This window comes from Hoplias malabaricus, chromosome 16, assembly GCF_029633855.1.
Source record: "Hoplias malabaricus isolate fHopMal1 chromosome 16, fHopMal1.hap1, whole genome shotgun sequence".
Taxonomy (NCBI): Eukaryota; Metazoa; Chordata; class Actinopteri; order Characiformes; family Erythrinidae; genus Hoplias; species Hoplias malabaricus.
Genome location: NC_089815.1, coordinates 14,613,081 through 14,635,648, shown reverse-complemented (window position 1 = coordinate 14,635,648; position 22,568 = coordinate 14,613,081). Strand labels below are relative to the sequence as shown.

Genomic DNA, 22,568 nt, shown 5'->3' with positions numbered 1-22,568 from the left:
GTACCTTTAAGGAACAAAACTGGACTTTTAAACACTTGTACCTTTAGTGACCAATAATGTACCTTTTTTCCTGAGTGTAAAAGTTATTTAATAAAGCAGTTATTTCACCATGAACCTGATTGTACCCTTTTCTGAGGGAAGGGAGGGAAGAGAGGGGTGTGTGTGTGTAATAAACAATTACAACCGATAATGAGCCAGATCTGGGCCGAGTCTGGCACTAATGGCGTGCTTGTGGCTCAAACTCGGCCGTGGTCGGGTATCACAATTTAGTTGTGGCTTGCGGGACTAGGGCCGAGTCATTTGAGCCGCGCCTCAGCCCCAACACTCGGCCGAGTCTGCGCCGAGAGTTTCCCAGACTCGGGCTAGAACTATCGGCCCATTCTACGGCCGTACATCATGGCCGAGACAATGCCGACTCCGCGTGCCGGCACCGGGCCGAGTGTTTTTGGTCCGGCGTGCGTGATGTGGGCCGATACAATTTTGCTAGCTGGGAAGGCGCAGCAGACCATGCACGAGCATTATATATAGATTGGTCGTCTCGATGCATTTGCCTGTGATTGCAGCTACATTTTTTCGAGTTTTCTCACTTTTCAATTCGTGTTCCTAGTCTAGAGGTCGTACCTGTAATAATTCAAGTCGTATGCGTAAGTCTTTATAATCGTATATTTTTTTTTAAGTTGCAGTCGTACATAACATACACACAACTCTTTTGTGCACAAATTAAATATTTACGAATGTACATTAACACATTGAACAAAGTGCTTGCCCAGGTTAGCGCGCCGTTAGCGGAGTCCTGTGCGACTATAACAGATCCTTAAAAAGTGACTCCAGAGAATTGGTCCACCATTTCAGTTGACTATAGAACACTTGACTCTCGCTGTAGCCCCCCTTGCGGCAACGCTCAGAATGCAGCTCGAGCGTTGGTCCACCTTGTAGATGTAAAGTCACACACAGTAACCCATTTGTTGCTGCACAGTTTGTGTTGGTCCTCCTCGGGAGGTAATATTGGTGTATAAACAATCAGCTAATAAGACTGAAAGTATTATGTAACCAAGTTGATATTCCCTATCTTGCCCCTGAATTTTGATAATGCAGTTAATACTATGACATCAAAAATAAGACAAATAATAATGTTCATATTTGAGTAAATTAGTGTAATTCTTGTCAAATTAACTACAGCATTAAATTATAAAATGGACGGCCAGCTTACTTGCCTTCACAAACAAATCATTACATTATTGTAATTAATTATAATAGATTTTTTACGATAGTTATAATGAGATTTTTGGGATATGAGTTGAATTGGGGCTATTTTTGAACTGGGCTATCGACCTTTCCTGCTTTCAACGAATGCTTCATTGAAGCTGGGTTTTGCCTAAAATGTGTGTATATAGTGAGGTACAGTTGTCTAAATGTGTCTGAACTGTGTCACAGGGGAGCTCCATATAAGGTTTGTGATTACAGCATTCGTGCTATAGCCCTATTTGAATGCTGTTTCTCCAGACGTCGGCAGAGGGCGCCTAAAGCCAGGTCTGTTTTCCTATGCAGAAAGCTGAGTCACATCTAAAGCCAAAAAATAGACACTTCTGCGCTGACTGTGTGGGGATTGTGTGTGCGTGTGTTTACATGACAAACAGTTTCTGAGCCCTGTCCACGATGTTGACGATAACGCTTAAAACTCTCCAGCAGCAAACCTTTAAGATCCAGATCAGCGAGGAGCTGACGGTAAGTGGCCGCGGGAGAGTGAGGGCAGGCGGGTAGAGAGACGGCCTCAGCCCTGTGGGGCAAAAACACACACACCGGGGTAGAACGAGGTGGTAAAACCGTTTCCAGATCCATATACACTGTACTCACATAGTGTTCTTGTAGAAGCAAGCAGAAGGCCAGGATACGAGTTGTTAAAAGCCACCAACTTAAGAAACTGAAGTTGGTTTCTTGCTGGAATTTTTCGATCCACCTTAAATGGAATTTCCGTTAGTTACATTCTAGACGCTTATCCTAGGTGCCAGAACGTATATGCCGCAGTATTTAAGGTGGAACTGATTCAGATCCGAAGTTCAGCCTCATCTCCAACTTTTCAACTTACAAAAGCGATCACTTATGGGAAACATGACCAGGATCGGTGGTCACTTTGGGGAAAACATCTTAGTATTTTGGCCTCATGTTTTCCATGTTAAAACTTTAAGTGAGCCATAGTAAAACCTCCTAAGGGAAATGGAAATTTAGTCACCAACTTTTCAGCTGAGAATGACGGTGCAGTTATTGGACACATGATCAAGATCTTACTGCAGCTCATAATGGATAACACACGGGAGAGTCTAAACGCTTAACGTGGAAAAAAAGCTTAACGTGACTTAATGTACTAAAACAACGAAACAGGAGCACCAATGATTTCTTAATTACTACTGATCATAAGTACTCTCTGCTGCTGACAAAAATCATCCGTAACACAAAGGGAAAATAAAACAAAATACGTGAAGATAGTATCTTCCCATTTAAACCCAATATAAGGAAACGCTTAACGTGGCTTCATGTACTAAAACAACGGCATAATACAAAAAAAAAGTTATTACTAATCATAAGTAAGCTGAAATAATGCTTGTAAAAATAACTATACATATGCCACGTATAGCTGTTTATATATAATGTGTTTAAATGGGATGAAAAAGCTTAACGTATTTTGTTTTACTTTCCATTTGAGTTACAGGTTAAATGATTCAGCAGCAGAGAGCACTTATGATATCAGTAGTAACTGAGGAAACATTAGTGCTCCTAGGTCGTTGTTTTAGTACATTAAGCCACGTTAAGCTTTTTAGACTCTCTGTGACAGCTTGGTACCTGTTTAAATGCTTTTAGTGAGACCAGTAAAGCTGCTAAATAAATCTAAATGAACACACTACTGATAATTGCATATATAACTACTAAATAAGCTTTTTCACACATATTTTATACAGCCACATATGAGCCTAGATTTATTATGTCAAATGTCAAGGATGTGAGGGATATAAAGCCCCCATCACAACAGTATTTTAGGGGGAAATGGAGTGACTTTTGTGATCCAGAACAAACCATGCAAAATTAGGCACTGACCTCAATAATGTTCTTTTGCCTAAACAATATAAAATCCTCAGATATATTTCAACATTTAGTGTAAGACCTTTTTGGGAGAGTAAAATCTTTTCATTTATAATCATAATTTCATTATGTTAACTCACCTGTGCTGGTGATTTAACAAATCCATATGATCAAGAAGAATATCTGGAAACAAAATATGTTCTTCACACTAGCTCTCAAAACATTTACTACTTTTTAGGAAAAGTAAATACTTACGGTTCCAAGCCGGGTTTTGTCTAACCTAGGGGTCGGCAACCCGCGGCTCTTTGATCCCTCTGATGCGGCTCATTTTTTAAAATAATTACTGAGCATTTAATTAAAATGTATTTTATTTTGGTTCGTTCATTTTCAAAATGTAATTCTATGAAAATTATGGCGATTTTGTATCATCTAAAATATTTTAATATTTAAAATATTTTGTCGCTCTTAAAACACGTCACAACTTCCAACGTGCGACACCCGCCAGTGTGCGGTGTCTTGAACTTTTTGACAGCTGACTGCACAGCGCCAGTAAAATAATGACGGCATGCAGAGAGAGGACAGCATTTTTGTTTGCTGCCAATGGATAATTTAAGTTCGGCGTTTTTTTCCCCATTACTACAAGGACTCAAATAGACATTGAGTATTTTACTTATCCGTCAACCCAACGTCTTTTTCGGAGTTAAAAATGTTTTGTTGCATGCAGAAATGTTATTTCATTTTTCTACAGTCGTTCATTAATTTCATAAATGTAACACAGTATAGTTTGTTTATACATAGCACAAATGCAAAAAAAAAAAAAACCCTGTTATATGCAGTGTTATTTCATGTAAAATTTCAAAAGGGTTTGTGGCTCCCAGTGTTTTCTTTACTGTGTGAAACGGGTCCAAATGGCCCTTTGAGTGGTAAAGGTTGCCGACCCCTGCTCTAACCATTAGACAGTGGCTGCCCCAATGAAGGGAAGTGCCTGATATCCTTTGTGAAAATCTTGGGAGATAGTGGGTGCTTAAGGATTTGTGAAGGTAGTAGGTCCTATGAGTAAATCCAAAGTGTAGGATTGTATCCTAATATACAAGTACAAAAATGCACCTCATTGTTTGGCATGAATGTTTATGCCAGTGTTTATTTTAACCTAAATCTATCATTAAACAGTGTCCAACATCTCATGCATCACTCAGTGTCTCACTTTTAGAGATTTAAAAAAACAAAACTTTGGGTCTTGTGAACACAACTTTTAACATTTCTGACTGATTGAACAATTAGGACTCCAGACTCCTGAGGATTCATTTTCTGTTTGTTATTTTATTTATTTTTTTTACTTTTTGTTTGCTTGTTTGTCTTTCATGTACTTGTATTTTAATGTGTATGTGGATTGCTTGTATGCTTATGTCTTTGTGTTTGGTTCTTGTTCTCATTTTGTGGGCTTGTTTGTCTTTTATGTATTTCTTTTGTGCATATGTTTGTGATTTTATGTACATTTTTTGTAGAAGTTTTTTTTTGTCTTATCTGTGTGCATTTTTATCTTTTGTACATGATTCTGTTTGTGTACATGTTATTTTTTTTATTGTGGTTTTGTGTGCATATTTTTTCTGTTGTGTGCATGTTTGAGTATTAGTGTGTATGTGTGTGTTTTTATCTATTTGTTTGAGTTTTGCACTTACAGGAATAACATGTTTAAAACACTGATTTAAATATTAAAGATACTAAGTTATGCTTACTTTCATCTTATGTGAAAATCCAGTGCTAGAACATGTTTTTTGATGGCTGAGGTACTCCTGACACTAAATATATTTCTAGCCATACATTTGAAATTGTATTCTACAAGACATTATTTCTTTTTGTTTCTGATTTTGGATTTAAACAAGCAGTAAGTAGATTTCTTCAATGATTTTCCTTCATGTTATGAAAGACACTTTACTGATACTAGTAGCTGGTAAACATGACTAATTTCTCAGCAGATATTACTTACTATTGGCTGATGTACATGGTAATATTTAAGGACAGCTGTGGTTGTTTATTTAGCTTTATTGTAACTGCAGGTACGTGCCCTTAAAGAGAAGATTGAGGCTGAAAAGGGCGAGGAGGCATATCCTGTAGCTGGACAGAAGCTAATTTATGCAGGTAGGAGATCCATACTTTTTGATTTATGTCTTACAAAAAATGTTATTTATTGATAATATTTAATGTGTTTTTATTTCTAATTTAATGCAGTATTCCTTTATTTTAGGTAAAATTTTGAATGATGATATACCTCTAAAGGAATATAAAATAGAAGAGAAGAACTTTGTGGTGGTCATGGTTACTAAGGTGGGCTTTCATTTCTGGTTAAAACTATCAAACATTTTCTGTAATATTTTGCACATTATATTTCCTGCCAATATTTTAGAAGATGCATCGCTGAAGCAAGTAATCAACAAGTTCAGTAAAAATGTATATACACTATGTTTTAAAATAGTTGGCAAAAATGTCTTTATTGATTAATTTATATGTTGTGTATTCCATTGTTCCATGGTAAAATATTGAATTTGTATGTTCATGTGTTGTGATGTGTTAGTCCAAAGACAGGATGTATAAACTGAGAGGGAGTGCAACCCCCTTGTCAGTTTTCAGGTCTATTCACTTTAAATGGGTTTATCTTCATGCCACAATAAACCAGATGAGTAGTGCTACTATGTACTAAAAGTAGACATGATAAGCAGACTTTTGATTCTAGTTTTAATTATAATAAATGATCTAATAGAAAAAGCTTGTTTGGTTTAAAATGTATAAAGGAATGCAGACAGCGAGATGTTTTAGGGACAAAATGATAAACACTAGATAAAAGAACCGAGTAAGGTTTATGGCGCTTTAACACTGCATGGGCCCTACTCAAATTGGCTCTGCTCTTTTGCTTTTCCACTAGCCAAATCTGGTACCTGGTCCCTGGAACTGGGAACTTTTTAATCCTTGCTTGTGCCTGGTACAAAGCGAGCTGAGTAGGTACTAAATGTGGCATGTAAACCTTGCAGAGTGCTGATTGGCCAAAGAGACATGTCAGTCACCACGAAATGCAGACCTCCAGCACAGCACAGACTAGTCACTTGTAAAATTTCTCAATTTACAACATTTTTTTTATACGGCACACAAAGGAGGCATGTAAAATTACACCACCCTTTGGTGCTTTGAAAAGTTTGAAAAGCTCCTTGGATCAGTGGTTCCTATTTGAAAAAGGGCTTTGCATTTGTGTTGGTTTGTGCCATTAAAACAAACATTTGTGAATCATTCATTCATTATCTGTAACCGCTTATCCAATTCAGGGTCGCGGTGGGTCCAGAGCCTACCTGGAATCATTGGGCGCAAGGCAGGAATACACCCTGGAGGGGTGCCAGTCCTTCACAGGGCAACACAGACACACACATTCACTCACACACTCACACCTTGAGTCGCCAATCCACCTGCAACGTGTGTTTTTTGGACTGTGGGAGGAAACCCACGCGGACACGGGAAGAACACACCAACTCCTCACAGACAGTCACCCGGAGCGGGAATCGAACCCCCAACCTCCAGAAGCTGTGTGACTGCGACACTACCTGCTGTGCCACTGTGCCGCCCTTCAAAATTTTCAGTTATAGGCTAATTTATCTGAGCAAGTGACGTTACACAGCTTCCATTTGTGGAGCTAATTTGCTGCCTTAATTATTTGAATGTGAATATTGTGAATATTTATATTATATTATAATATAATTATAAAAAAATTATATATAAACTTTGCATATTTAAAATATTTTTTATGGCATTTGATAAACTTGAAATTTTGAATGGTGTAACTCATGGATTTGAATTTTAACAGTGCTTGTTTGTGTAAGGTGGTGAACATTTAAGGTTAAAATAATTCAGATCCATATATTAAAATCTTTCAAATTCAGTTTTCAAATATATGAATCTAGGCAAGAGGTGATCCATCTGGGGTCTCAGGAAAAGTTAATTTCTACAGAGTGAAGTGTTTAAGGGGACATATCTGACTGATACTCTTTTCGGAACAGTTCATCTTCATTTTTTTTTAAATAAACAGAATTTAAACATCCAAATAAAAAAAATATAAATAAAATAAAAACAAAACAATACTTCCAAAGTTTCATATACATCCAACAATTCTGCTGGGTAATGTCTCCAACAAAAATGGTCAGGAATGTTGGCTAGATTCCATATGTCTCTTAATAAGGACTTTGGAGCAGCAGGTATTGTCACAGTCACACAGCTCCAGGGATCTGGAGGTTGTGGGTTCAAGTCCCACTCCGGGTGACAGTGTGAGGAGTTTGGTGCATTCGTGGGTTTCCTCCGGGTGCTTCGGTTTCCTCCCACGGTCCAAAAACACATGTTGCAGGTGGATTGGCAACTCAAAAGTGTCCATAGGTATGAGTGTGTGAGTGTATGCCGCCCTGTGAAAGACTGTCACCCCCTCCAGGGTGTGTTCCTGCCTTCCGCCCATTGATTCCGAGTAGGCTCCGGGATCCACCCCGACTCGTAACTGGATAAGCAGTTACAGATAAAGAATGAATGGACCTTCATTACATACAGCACCATTTTATCAATAAAATGTGTATACAGAAATGTCCGGAGATCTATTTAATCTGTAGATTATCCTGTTCTCATATAACGTTAAATAAAAAATTTTCGTGACCACATCAGAAAGGCATTAACCACCAGATGTGTCCAGTGTGTTGACATGGGTTAAAGGGGCAGATGAGCTGATATTAAGTTTAGTAAAATGTCATAAAGAGAAAGGCTTGTGAGTCACAGAAATGCCACCACACATGAATAATAAATTATGATAAAATATCTCAGTAGCTTTCAACCCATTCCTGTCTGAGCATTCAGTAAAACAATAAAGTTAAGCCCAGGTTTGTTTCACATTTTGGTGGATGGTGTTTAAGCTGTAGTGATGTATCCAGCTGAAGGGACGCAATATTATATTATTATTTTATTATATTAAAAGCTTACAATGACATCAAAGTTCACACTTCACAAAATGCCTTAGGGAAGGAATTGAGAGAGAGAGAGCGAGCTCTGAGATTGGCAGCTGTGAGAAGAGGATGCTGTGATTGATTAATGATGTGTTTCATCACTCTATTTTAGTTTATTTCCCTAAGAAGCCCATATGATTCACCTCTGGCCTAGATTTCTGATTTTGAGATCTGAATTTGTTGAAAATTAAATTTAACAAACAAAAAAGCATTGCTAAAATTCAGATCAATGTCATTAAATATTTCAGGTTTATCCAGTGCCTATAAATTTAATTAAAATATACAAAATTCTTATAGCAGCTGTTTGGCTCCATACCCATCAACCTCTATTTTGCAACACAGTATGTTATATTAAGGTAAGAAAATTCAATGTTTAATTTCTCACAATGAGTACCAACACAAACAATTCTTGTAGAACCTTTGTATCAATTTGTATTCAGATTCTAATAATATGAGGGGTCAACTTCACTGAGGTTTTTGCTTATTTCTTTTATATCCTCTTTAATGAAACGTGATTTAACAGCTGTTTGTTTTCAAATGTTTCAATGTCTATTTACACTGCACATTTGTCTCTCTTGTGTCTGAAATGAACGTTATTGGGAGTCGATTACGAAAGAGCCAATTCTTTGACTCAGGACATGTCCTATTTATGTACCCCTGGCACCTTAGCCCTATCTAAACACCTGTACAGTGGACACTTTCTACGTCACCAGAGCAACCACAGACCTTTGGAACAGTGCAGTTCTACCTTCATATTTTTTAAAAATATTTGTAAATATATTTAATTTTCAAGCATTGTCAAGAAATACAGGTTTTGTCTAATATAAAACTGCATTTTGCTTGTTGTTTTAATTAATTTATTTAAAAAATAATCAACAGATACATCGATTATAAAATTGATAATTAGTTGCAGACTTACTTTATAGAACAGATTTATATAATAATGTAAAAATGATCAATATTACTTTTAAAACCAGTTGTATTATATTACATTCAAATAGATATATTATATCCAAGCTATATCAAACAAACAGGAATTTAATTTATTTTTACTGAAATTTGCTTGGCCCACTCCAGGGTGTATTCCCGCCTTGCGCCCAATGATTCCAGGTAGGCTCTGGACCCACCGCGACCCTGAACTGGATAAGCGGTTACAGATAATGAATGAATGAATGAAATTTGCTTTTGCTTCTTTTTTATATCTTTTGAATATGAAGCATATAAATGTTAAATATGGGGATGAGTACCAACATAACCTAGAAGTACTTTGTTATCTATTCATGTAATTCCACAATTAGTCTAAGTAGTGTAGTAAAACCAGAGTAATTACTCTAGGTTTCTAGAGGTTTAACACTACAGTTGCAATAAACTTTTCTTTTTCTATACAGCCAAAACCAGCTGCTCCTCAGCAGGCCCCTACTGCTCCTCCTGTGGTTGTAGTTCCCCTCCCTGATCTCTCTGCTCAGATTCTCTCTACACCTGCCCCTGTCCCTGCAGCTGCCCCCTCAGCCACACCCATTTCAACACCAGACACTGCTTCCACAGCCACACCCACTCCAACACTTGCCTCTATCCCCACAGCCACAATATCCCCAACACCTGAACCCACCATCACACCCACACTGACATCTCCCCCAGCACCTGCCCCTGAAGCCATCCCAGCTGCTGCACTCACACCCACAAACTCACCTGCTTCCACCCATGTAGAAGCAGCAACATCAGTAGAACCTGCTCCACCTTCTGTGGAGCCCCCTGATGCCCTGGATGTTCACACAGAACCTGTTGAGGACATGAGTGTGAATCCAGAACTTGCCCCAGCAGAACAACTCCAACCTACCCCACAAGAGCAGCCTAGCATCCCAGCTGCTGCCCTCTCTGCTGCCAGGTATGGAGTCATGCTTTTATTTATGCCTAACCAAAAAGAATGTTTCCTTACTTGAAAGAGGTGCTATGAAATATTTTCTTTTTACTCTTTGTTCACCTTATCAAATGACAGAAATGTCAGACATAATAATGTTTAATCTAAAACACTTGGCCAGAATTATGGAATCAGCACACGTAAGAGGAAGTTTACTCAGCTATTTACTTGCATGCAATATATATTGATCTTCAAACTCACTCACACCTACTACTTTATAGAAGAATAAGTTGTTATATTTCATAATTGTTTTATATTATTATTTTTTTTGTATTTACTGAGATTATATATAAAATGAAACAAGCCCCACGCTTACTGAGGATGCATTAATTTAAATATATATAATGATTTATTTTAGGTGCCTAAGACTTCTGCTTAGTACTATTTATTTATTTAAGTAAATTAAGATAAGATTAAGATATTTTTTCAATCCATTCCTAATCACCCAATATATTATTTGTGAACAAAACAGCAAACCGTTTAACTCTTCACAACATTTTCATCCAAATTTATTAACTTTCTCACATTTATTCATAAGCAAAACCTACCAACAGTTGGATAATTGAATTTACTTTAATTTTCAACTGACTAAGAATTTTGCATGCATGATACTTTTGATACAATATGGTTTGTTGTTGTATTTCTGTTTTCTCTGGTTAAAGGGGACATAAATGATTATGGGGGAAAACATTGGAAACACATGCATTTCACTCTGAGATCCTTGAATTTCCCTCTGGGATCAATAAAATATCTAACTGTCTGTCTATCTGGCTGTTTGTCTGTTCGTTCTCTGGTTTGTTTACATTCAGAAGCTCAGCATTTTTTTAAGGTGGAACTGTATTTTTGAGGTGAGAGAGAGAGAAATCCTAGCATACTGGACTGAAACACTGAGTGGCAGGCAGAGACAGATATGCACACATCTATGAAGGACTCACAGCTCCACACATTATTTGAAGCTACAACCAATCTCTTATGACTTGCTAAGGATAATATGTATATAGTAAGGTTTTATTTTGTCTCCAATGGCAACATATTTCTCTTGTATTTTTTTTATTGAAATCAATACTTTGTATTATCTACCTCATCAGGATCATATAGCTTCATGGACGATTTCTGTTACACTTATATGAGCCAACATTTATACCATACTTTGTAAAACCAACTTAAATATACTGAGTTAGAATGTATGCAGGTTTAATGCACCCATTAAAGTGACTTGTCTAGAATTTCTTCATTATTAGGAAATATCAATTGCTTTTATTGAAGAAGGATAAATACATCAGCTTTTTCCAAAACCGATATTATAGAAAAATTACAAAGTTTATATGCACCCAGTAAAACTAGGATTGTTCGGATGTTGTTGAAGAGATAAGAGAAAGAATATGTATCATTCAGATGTGAAAATTATCATCGTTCAAATGCTATTGTCAGTGTAAACCATACAAAACTCCTACTGTATTCCATATATACTTTCAAAGATTTTGATCGATTTTTTAATAACATATGTAAAATATTATGTTTAGAGTTTAGAGGTTTTAGCTGTTATTTGAACAGACTTCAATACATTAATAAAACAGATGGTCTGAATGTAAGGAAATTCTAACTCTCTTAACACACAATCTTGTATTGCACTTAATATGTTCATGCCAGATTTAAACTTAGTAGATCTGTGGCACATTCAAAAAAATAATACCAATAATAATACCTTCTACTCCACACTTCATAAAATGTTTTCCTTTGTTGACTACATTTTGGCTGATGCTCTAATGATGCAATAGGTTCTTTCAAATTATATATTTCATATCAGTTACATTCACTGGTTAGTTGTAGCATTGCCTTATATCTATAACCTTCTAGAAGCAACGAATGATGCTTTAATCTTCTTCCAATCTAATTTCAGTGAAATATGAATAATAATAATAATAATATGAATAATAATAACTTAACAATATTAATAAGCCAATAATAATATCCTACAGCATTTTGCAGTTGTCACTGCAAGCCAGAAGTTCCTCAATTACAATGTCATTTTGTCAAACAATTGAACATTTGTATTTCTTATGCTACCACATAAACCCACCCCAAAGTTTTTTGATGAAATCCATTCAGTTAATTACTTGAACTGATGTACAACCTAGGATTGGTATTTTCAACACTACAACAAACCATACTGTAGGGCTGCTTAGGCCTTCCAAATTTCAGATGTTACCACTGGAATTTTCAGATTAGGGCTGTGTGAATATGGTTCCAAATTTTCCTGGTGGGATATAGAATCAGCCTCCTCATAGACTTCATCCACTGCCCTTTACTGGAAAAGGACAGAAGAGTCTTCAACACAAATTTGATACTGTAATAAAAAGTTATCATGACAGTCTCGCTTAAGGCACAACAATTACCCGTTAACTGTGAGTCAGCATTTTTCTTTCTATACATGATGCTCACGGGTATTTTTATTTTCAGATATTTTCTTGAGGACACTGGATTGCACACATTCTGGTATATCCTAGCAGAGTATTCCCTGCCAGGCAGCTCTTTTTCCTATATCTGTATCTCTATGTTTCCTGTATCTAAGATCTGCAGTGAAAGCCTGAAATATGTTCTTTGGGGCCATCATCCATTGTTACACTGGATTGTATATAATTATTAGAAAATAAGGGTGGCTAATTTATCCATGTTTTGGTGAAAGGCCAGCTTAAGCATGCCTGATTGCATCGTGTGCAATTCCTCACGTGAGCAGCTCTGAATTAAATTTGATTTCACAAATAAACCATGTCTCTTGAAGCTAAACAAACCAAAATTAATTTCCTATGTTTTGTCCTATGATAGTGCTATCACCAACATTAACAACAACAACAACAACAAAGAAGAGGGGAAATCATTAAAAGAAAACAAGCACTTGAAATACAAAGCTGGCATCAAAGACCAAAAATCATTGCACAGAGGCAGCTTTGGGTTTGGGAGACTGAAGCAGAAGTGACAAACTGTATAATGTGAAGTGACTCCCAGTACAGAAGAATCATGCTGTAGACTTAGAATATCAATTAAATTGCTTTTAAAATGAGGCTGTTTGGCTCCGGCGTGTGTGACATAATATTTTCTTTTATTTCCATTTAGCATGATGGAGGAATTGGGTCTTCTAGAAGAAGCAGCATCAATATTAGGTACTTGATTTATTTCTGTAGATTTAGAATAACTAATGGTGTTTAAAAAAATTCCTGTAGTTCTGACTGTTACTGATTGTTGTTGCTTAGTGACAGGGCAGGCATATGAGAATTTGGTGACAGAGATCATGTCCATGGGATACGAGAGGGAGCAAGTTATTGCTGCTTTGAGAGCAAGCTTCAACAATCCTGACCGGGCAGTGGAGTACCTCCTCATGGTGAGAGAATCTTATGGTGTATTAATATTTAACAGTCAGTTTAAATTCAGAATTTGTACTGCCAAATTGACCACTGGCTGACATTGTTGGCTGATTTTGTTTGTTTATTTTGACTGAGTATATGTGCATGAAACACACTAGCACTTTCCCAGTACATTTTATTACCCATACCCAGTGAGACAGTTACTGTTTCTCTCTCCACATTCCTAATCTGTTCACTGTTATAAGGGTATTCCTGCTGAATTAGAGCAACTTCCACAGGAAGTAGTGAGACCAACCCCAGTGGTCAATCCTTCCTCTGCCTCTGCCCCTGCTTCTGCTCATGCCCCTGCCCCTGCTACTGTTCCACAAACAGAGAGACCGCAGCATCCGGCAGCAGCAGCAGGTGTGTGTCCAGTTCTAATAGTCTCCTGTGATATAGGCTTCCCATAATCTTAAAAAAAAGCATAATCTTAATAAATGTGAATTTTGCTGTGTTACATCTGTTTAATGTAGGTCTTGGCCATATATATATATATACTGTGGTGGCCTATAGCAATGATAACTAATAATAGCTAATATTAAATTTCAATATTTGCACCATTACATCTTTATTTATTTTATAGTACTGACGCACCAGAAGTGGAAAGAGTGTTTCTTTGCAAAATCTCTCATTTCAATGTAAAACAACTTCTCTAAAAAATGTAACAGGTACAGTGGTTTTGTCGATTTCTTTTGATTTTTACCAGCCCTGTAAGCAAACAGCTATTTGAGCTTTTATTTGAATATATTTAGCAATTTAATGTTGGCAAAAAAATGTTTGTGATCTTGAGACATTCAATACAATTAAAGAAGCAATGAGACCTTTTTACCACTACAAAGTGGTAAAAAAATTTTATCCCATTTTATATGAAGTGTAGTTACACATGAATAACATGTGCAACAACAATGTAACTACTGATAAATTAGTACAGTGGGTCGTAAATTTTTCTATCATTCCCCACATCAGACAAAGGGAAATTTCCTTGCCCCACCGACCCATTTCGCCCCACCAAAATGGTAATAAAATACACTTACAAGTTTACAATTTTCTAACTTTTCTAAATTTAGATAACGCCATCTTCTATCTCAAATCAGTAGCTTAACATTATAATAACACCAGTTACAACATAAATATCAATGTTAAACTATTCAAAAATACAGAAAATTGACCTACTTATTAAATTGCACTCCAGTTTCTCACTTTTCAAGGGTGTAGGAGTATGTCTGAGACTGGAGTGTGTGGGGGACATATTGGCTGAATCAAGCACACCCATTCCCAAAATATTAGATAGAATAAGCTGATTCCAGTGCAGATAAGGCAGTAAAATACTGCATTTATAATGATGTGGAACAGCATTTGATTGACATTAATGTTAGAGTGTGAGGTGATGTCCCAAACATCATATTATGGCACTTACATAATGCACTACAGAAAGCACTGTTAAGGGTGGTATATTATTTTTTTGCAGTTTGGGACATGGCCAGAGACATTAACCTGCTGCATGCTTACAGCGCATTCACAACATGCAAACAGCTAATATTAATGTTAACTCAGATCTTCCTCTGTTACCCTAACAGCTGTTTTATAACTGTAATTAGCCATCATTGTTATCTTTTGTGCTCTCGTTACTGACCTCAATACCAGAGCTGGTAAAAGCTAACTTTATAAATCAGATTCTGATAGTAAGCTTTATTGGCAAAACAGAAAGGCATTAATAAAGGCAGGTATAGAAATGCTATTTTCTTCTGATTCCTTGCGCCCCACCTGCATTGAGAAACGCTGTTACAGATTTATTGCTTTATACATTTATAATTACGTATGTGTATCAACTTCAGTTTTGCCTTTCAGTTTCAGTTTGTGGATCTTCATAAACCAAAAAAAGTCTTCTGGAACAAAAAAAGTCTGATTACTAATGTAATTACACATATGTTATTGCATGCGTGTAATTTCATGAGAGAGAATATGCTGTTACAACTATGAAGATCCACTTGTGTAATTACAAAAGGCAAAACTGAAGTTGATGCACATATGTAATTACATAAGCTTTACTACTGTAATCCATCTGGTATTAATTTATATGTAGTTACACTGTTGTTGCATATGTTATTCATGTGTAACTACACATTTATTAGAGACACTTCATATAAAAAGGACCAAATATTTTACTGAATGTGATTATTTTTATTTGCTGAATGAACCATCTTATAATCCATATAGTGGGTTCCATATGAAATGGCCCTATTTAAAATGAATTTTAGTACAGAACCTCTTGTACTTCTGTTGTTATGTCTGTGTCAGTATAAAGTGCAAAAGTAATTATTAGAAAAACTTGTTGATAGGCATCTTATTTACTAGAATATGTTAAAATACACACATCGAACATAATTATTGGCATCTTTATTGGGAGTGAATAAAGTTGCATTTGTATATCCTAACTTGATCCCCTCCTTAACTAGAACTTTGTGATGTGAGTTGTTTTGAGAAATGATGATACTAACCTTTGGTGCACCTCCTAACTGGTGCACTGGTGCCATGCTTGGGCCTGGGCAGACTCCTGTACAGTGCCTCTCTATGCAATGAACAGGTGCAGTGTTGGCAGCCTCCCAGCCCCCTGCTGTTTCAGGTAACCCACTGGAGTTCCTGAGAAGTCAGCCACAGTTTCAGCAGATGCGTCAGATCATTCAGCAGAACCCTGCCCTCCTGCCTGCATTGCTGCAACAACTCGGCCGGGACAACCCTCAGCTACTGCAGGTGAACTGAATACTGTTTACCATTTGTCATTGCTGAGTGGGGCTTACACCAAAAAAAAAAAATAAATATTATTAAAGAAACAATGAAAAAAATAATACACGATTGCTACATATTTCTGGACAATTTTTCCTGTTTTTTGTGATTAAATTATTTTCCTAGAGAAAGCATTTTATTCCATTGGCAGATAATTTGCTCCTTTCAAGTATTATTTTTTGATAAATGCAAAATTATTTGTCAGTGGAATAAAATATTTTCACTGGAAAAAATGACTATGATAGATAGATACATGTATACATACATACAAACTTACATACTTTATTGATCCCAGAGGGAAATTCAAGGCATCCAGTAACTATATATTTGCAAATATATAGAGGAATATGAATGCACATTTTCTATTTATTTGCTAAGTTAAACATTTTCGATAAAATGTAAACATAAAACATGAAATGTTCCATATCCCATGCAGATTTGTTTGAGATTTTCGATATGACACAGTATTAAAACCTAAAAAATATCTGGTCTCATCACAGAATATTTACTTATTTTCTCTTAAGGAAAACCAAGAGACTTGTAGGGGGCCAAATACATTTAAACTGTAAAATGATATATTAATACATGTTCATTTTTACTGTTTAATGTAATAAAACAGAGCTCATGAATTGGGTGTACTGCTCAAAGTTGATGCATGGATTTCTTTGTTTACAAAATAGTAATTTGAAGAAATAATTATATTTTAATGTGCCACATTATATTATGATATTGCTCATAAAATCACAATTAGACATATTGATCACCATTATTGTTACGAATATAACAATTCAAAGCAATATTATATAAAAACATTCCAACAAAAATTAAATGTGTGAAATCTAAATCTCCATAACTTTATGCTACTCTTTTTTGTCATCAAATCTCATTTGTCAGTGTGAAAGGGGTGAATAAACCCCTCTCACTGGCTCACAGCCCCATGAGCCTGGACATATGCTTATGAGAGACGCGACACTATTTACACACACGCATTGCATATATTAATGTCACTTTGTTTAATAATATCTGGGTAAGGGCCGGCTAAAACTCACATTGTTCCTCACGGGGCGCGTTGGTCTCGTGGTCGCTTCAGTTTTCGCCATGTTATATGAATCAGCGTTTTCATTAACATCGGGTATCCGTTCAGCGTGTGGCCATTTGTTTTCATAATGCGGTTTTCTGTATGTTGATAGGTGGACGTGTGGTTAGTGAGGTACCCACTACCACACGCTCCATTTAAACGATGGTCATGTTTTAAAATACCGCTGTTAAAACTTGCACCCACGCTGATGACGGCGTTTCCCACTTCCACATCCATTATTAGGGACCGGTTGGAACACGCGCACTGCTCTTAATGGCCCTTTATTGGAGGTTCTGGGGTGGAAGATGTCGGTTTTAGAAGGAGGGGTGTAATTTATCTCTAACATGACGGTGGTATTTACATTGTGTATGTTTTAATTTCTCAGTTCAATAATATGAATAATGTGTTGTATTTGGGTGCTTGGTGTTATTTTAAAGTGATAAAAAGTGATTGTTGTTTCTTTAGGAACTGCATGTTCCTGGCTTACCATACCTTCATGGATGGTATATCCCAGGTAGGGTTAATGAGGGGAAGGTATTTAAGCATGGGGTGTGAGGAGGAAAAGGGAGTTGGAGTGGGCCAGCTTGAGGAGAGGCTGCACCCAATATAGCTCAAGAAATTTGTGTTTTCTTTTGATGTTTTTTTTTCTTTTCCTTTTTTGTCTCTTTGTTTTGGTAATCTCACCAAATAAAACAAAAAGATAAACTTACTCTGCAGTGACTGTACCTCTGCCAGTTATTGATACACGCAACATCTTCACAGTCAGCTTTCATCAAAGCTATGAATTTTCATGTGACTTTCCAATGTAAAATTGGCAGCGTTATTTTTTTTTCTCTTCAGGCTTATTTTATTTAAAAAAGTAGTGTTTTCCTCCAAATGTATTTGGCTTTCCAAGAGTGTAGCTTTAATAGCAGTATGAAAAGAAGAGGTGGCTGGTTTTTGGGGTGTTTTTTAAGTTTGCTTCCACACTGTATTTTCTTCATCACTATGTGTATTTTTGTGGCTGTTTTGCATATGTGCTCAGAGTCCAGTTTTGTTCGCAGCAAATCACACAGCATCAGGAACGATTTGTGCAGATGCTAAATGAGCCACTGGGAAGTGAAGCTGAGGCAGCACAGGCCCAGGGAACTCCACAAACCAGCTACATCCAGGTCACTCAGCAGGAGAAAGAGGCCATTGAGAGGGTACCGTTGCCTCATAATTTTTAAACTCCTGTTATGAACCCATAGACATACATTACTATAGTAACACATTGCTGTAGGTCATTGTACATAATGCTACATTACTCCTATATAAGACTTGCAATGCAGCTGATATAGATTACATCTTTACATAATGGATAATGTCTGGGACAAATGTTGCAGGTGTTTACATTCACACTTACATCTCCTCCAGGTAAATTCCTATACATTTTTGGGTTACCACGCATGTGTGAAAGGGGCTTAAGAGGAAATGCATTTTCCACATTGAAAAGCATTGAAAACACAATACCTGATATCATCAATGTGCGGCACAGTTGCACAACAGGTAGTGTTGCTCTCACACAGCTCCAGGGTCCTGGGATTGTGGGTTTGAGCCCCATTCCAGGTGACTGTCTGTGAGGAGTTTGGTGTGTTCTCCCTGTGTCCACGTGGGTATTCCAGTTTTCTCCCACGGTCCAAAAACACACGTTGGTAAGTGGACTGGCGACTCAAGTGTCCATAGGTGTGAGCGTGTGGGGAAAGTCCCTATAAACATGCACCACAGTATACCAAACACTGCATTTGGGTACTTTTTAAGACAATAACTAAATAATAATAATTATAATAATAATAATATTTTTTTCTGTAAATATATGCTGATTTAACCTTTTCTAATTCAGTATTTAAAAAAAATCTTTTGTCTGTTTGCCCTGCAGTTAAAAGCCCTGGGTTTTCCAGAAGGACTAGTGATCCAGGCTTATTTTGCCTGCGAAAAGAATGAGAACCTAGCAGCCAACTTCCTGCTCCAGCAGACTTTTGATGATGAGTGACTGTGTGAAACTGGCATTGGAAATCTAGAGGAGGACAAAATTAAATCGCTAGTTTGCGTGTAGCGTATGGCTGTGTTGGGAGAAGATTGTAAGTGTGATTGGGAGTATGCTATGCTGTGCTGTTGTAGCATGGGGAGAAAAGCCATGATGTGAATTTTTCTAATATCAGAAATGCTGTTCCCCTGTCTGTATTAGATGAGTTCACTCTTGGACAGAAGGCCTGTCTGTCTGTTCTGCTGCTGTTCCTTGCCGAGTGTGCCGTATGAGTTTGCAGGTTTTTATCTCTGCTGTTTAATTTATTGTGATTAAATCCTGCCAAAAGACTCCTCAGTATTATCTCTTGTCAGTATTATCTAATGTTTTTCAATGTTTTATGTTCATCCTGCTCAAACATTTTCACAAATGTTTACACAGTCTATGATGTTTAGTACATTATAGATGGGAAATACCATTCTTTAAAAAGTTGTTTGTCTGGGTTTTTATGACTTAGTTTCTAAAAGAGGCTTCTGGTCAAATTTACTTATGATGTATAATGTGCCATGACAGACTCTGTAGTGAGACATAAATGTTTAAAACTAAGAAAATTATACAAAAGGAAGTTCTGAACTGACTGTTTACATTTTTTCCACAGACAACCAACATTTTTGTCTCAAATTTGAGTCTCATCACATTTGTTAGCTTGGACACCAGTGGCTACACTAACAGCCAGGTGGGGAATTCTGATGAACTGTATGATGTTTATCTGAATAAAGTATACTGGGTATTGTAATGACTGATAAAGGAAACCAGAAAAGGATGCAAATTTGTGAATTCTGCAGAACCATTGAGGCTGAGGGATATAGATATGCTACTGAATATTAAATGAAAACTAATCTTAAAAATGGCCCAAAAAGGAATTAAGGAGTTTAGTCTTTAATCTTGGCATAACTATTATCTGCCTTTTAGCAATTCTTTGCTTATTTTGCAAAGCCTTTTTTTTAATTTCCTCTGAAAAATATTGTGAGTTGAATATTGTGAGTCTGCTGTAAGAGTTCGCATTTTGGTAACTATAAATTGTTCTCATTTTAGAATTTGGAATGAATTTGGATTATGAAATTTGCCTTTTATCCACAAGAGATGATTTCTGTTTCTTGATAAACCATTTCTCTGTCAAGTAAAAGGTTTATAAAACATATTTGAAAGGCATGCCATGGTTATACAAAAAATACACATTTCCACATCATGTTTATTTTCCATTTATTTGTTTTCTTTTAAACTTCACTGTTATCTCCTGGACAAATATCTTATTTGAAAGCTCAAATATGAGTCCAAGTTCACCAAAATCCAATGTATTATGCATTTTAATATCATTTTAATCATTTTAATTTAATTTGGTTTACCAAAATACCTCAAAATTAAGTTCAATAATCATTTTGAATTCATGCATTACAAACTGTTCTGCAGTTATTATTAGTGATGCATTTGAAGTGAATTTTGTGTTTTGGTGTTCTCTATTGCTATAGTTGTATGATAAATTATACATGGGGAATGATGAATGGCTTATTAAACTGCAGTATCATGCTCAACCACCTATATAAAACAAAATGGTTATTTTTAAATTCATTTTTGCATTACTGGTAAATTGAGAGATATTCAGGTTTTGAATTTTCAAAGCTTTATTTTGCTCAGCCCAATCTTCCTGTCTGCAAAGTTCTGTTTGCTTTGGTCCACCAGTGGACACTGAGCATGTTTTTGCTCATTACCATTTGTATAATAAATTTAAAGACATTTAAGAGATCAGTCCATTCTGGCATACAATAATATAGAATGAGAATGGGAGGCCTGCCCTAGGAGACCCTAGAAACTGCCCTACACTGTGAATAAATGGTTAAACAACCTTAAGACAGAGTTATGGATTTTTAAACATTTAAAAGGTTCTTCACACGCATTTGTTAAACAAATTATTTTTTATGGAACCAAAAGTGGTTCTTCTCTTGTATTGATCAAAGAACCTTTTGTAGCACCTTTATATTTAAGAGTGTACAGTGGTGCTTTAAGTATGCATAATTATGCCTTAATATGACATATGACAAAAACAGATTTTCATGCAAATTTTAAAAGATAATGAAAACCAATGAAACAAAATTAAATAGTTTTCCAATATTACATATCTGTGAATGTAATCCAGCTCCAAACCTGGGATGCTGAAGGATTTCATCACTTAAACTACTTGTTTCAAGTCCTTCTACAACATTCATGCTAATATAGGTTAGGACTTTGATTTGGCCAATCCATACATCAGCTTTATTCTTCTTTATCCATCCTTTCATAGAACGATTGCATGCTTGCATAAAGCTGTTGTCTTGCTTTATGAAATGTTTTCTTCAGGTTTAGCTCATGGAGAGTTCTCCTTCCATCCCTGCAATTTACACACACAAGTGTTCATCAGTTCTCTTGATTGTGGACTCAAGAATGCTCACATAAGCTAATGTGAGAGAGTTATTTAGTTAAAAAGAATTTACCCTGGGTTCTTTGTGACCTTGCAAACTAATACTTGCTGAGCTCTGGGAGTGTTTTTGATTTTTGCTCCTGGGGTGAGTAACAGTTTCTTCCATTTGTTCTGAAGGACAAAAATTTGGTTCAACCTAAAGAGGTGGTCTCAACTGGTTTAGACATTTGGACGAACTACAGGAGGTTGAGACAGTTTAAAAGACAGAGATAAAGGTGACTAAGAAAGTTACTCACATTTAATAAAATCATAACAAATGTATTTGTAAAGCACTTTACTATATACTGATGTTGTCACAAAGCAGCATCACACAATTCCAGTAAAGACAAAGTTTTAACATGAAATGTAAAACCCCTAGGTGAGGGGCAACTGTGGCAAGGAAAAGCTCCCTCAGAGCTGAGGAAGAAACCTTGAAAAAAACCAACCATCCTCCTCTGGTCAAACTGCCTATGAAATTATTGACAAGAAAGGTCCCTATAACATCACATATGTCTGCTGTTATGATCATGTGTACTGATATAATCATAGTATTAATAGTAGATCATGAAATCAATAATGGTTATATTGATAATAATAATAATAATAATAATAATTGCAGTAGTTGTAGTAGTACTAATTGTAGCAATAGTGAGGAGTCCATGAAAACGTCAATGTAGAGTGGGCAGATAGTCAGTAGCAAGTGGCAGTAGCTGGAGCTTGGGCAGCTATTCTTAGGCGGGTAGGCTTCAGGAGGGCTCAACAGTCATCCATCAGTGTCCGGTCGGACAGGTGGGCAGTCGCTTACTATGAAAA

General features: G+C 36.4%; 1 protein-coding gene across 3 annotated transcripts; it reads left to right on the top strand.

Moving 5' to 3' along the window:
* Positions 1-1,488: 1,488 nt before the first annotated feature.
* Positions 1,489-21,048, top strand: rad23ab (RAD23 homolog A, nucleotide excision repair protein b). Of its 3 annotated transcripts, XR_010795742.1 has the most exons (12): positions 1,489-1,725; positions 5,133-5,214; positions 5,321-5,400; positions 9,485-9,981; positions 13,129-13,175; positions 13,266-13,393; positions 13,622-13,778; positions 16,000-16,166; positions 18,321-18,461; positions 19,175-19,376; positions 19,484-19,562; positions 19,920-21,048. XR_010795742.1 is itself a non-coding variant. In XM_066647573.1 (10 exons), the coding sequence occupies exons 1-10, from the start codon at positions 1,657-1,659 to the stop codon at positions 19,286-19,288; spliced, it is 1,482 nt and encodes a 493-aa protein (XP_066503670.1). In that variant the 5' UTR covers positions 1,490-1,656; the 3' UTR covers positions 19,289-21,048. The 3 variants fall into 3 exon arrangements, 1 of the variants encoding a protein (XP_066503670.1); XR_010795741.1 differs by having other exon boundaries at positions 19,484-21,048; XM_066647573.1 differs by having other exon boundaries at positions 1,490-1,725; positions 19,175-21,048.
* The last annotated feature ends 1,520 nt before the right edge of the window (positions 21,049-22,568 follow it).

Bases quoted from the DNA above. Each gene is read 5' to 3' on its own strand.
- rad23ab (XM_066647573.1), top strand. From the start codon at position 1,657: ATGTTGACGATAACGCTTAAAACTCTCCAGCAGCAAACCTTTAAGATC. The intron at 13,176-13,265 runs GTACTTGATTTA...GTTGTTGCTTAG, and splicing joins AGAAGCAGCATCAATATTAG to TGACAGGGCAGGCATATGAG. The intron at 13,394-13,621 runs GTGAGAGAATCT...CACTGTTATAAG, and splicing joins CAGTGGAGTACCTCCTCATG to GGTATTCCTGCTGAATTAGA.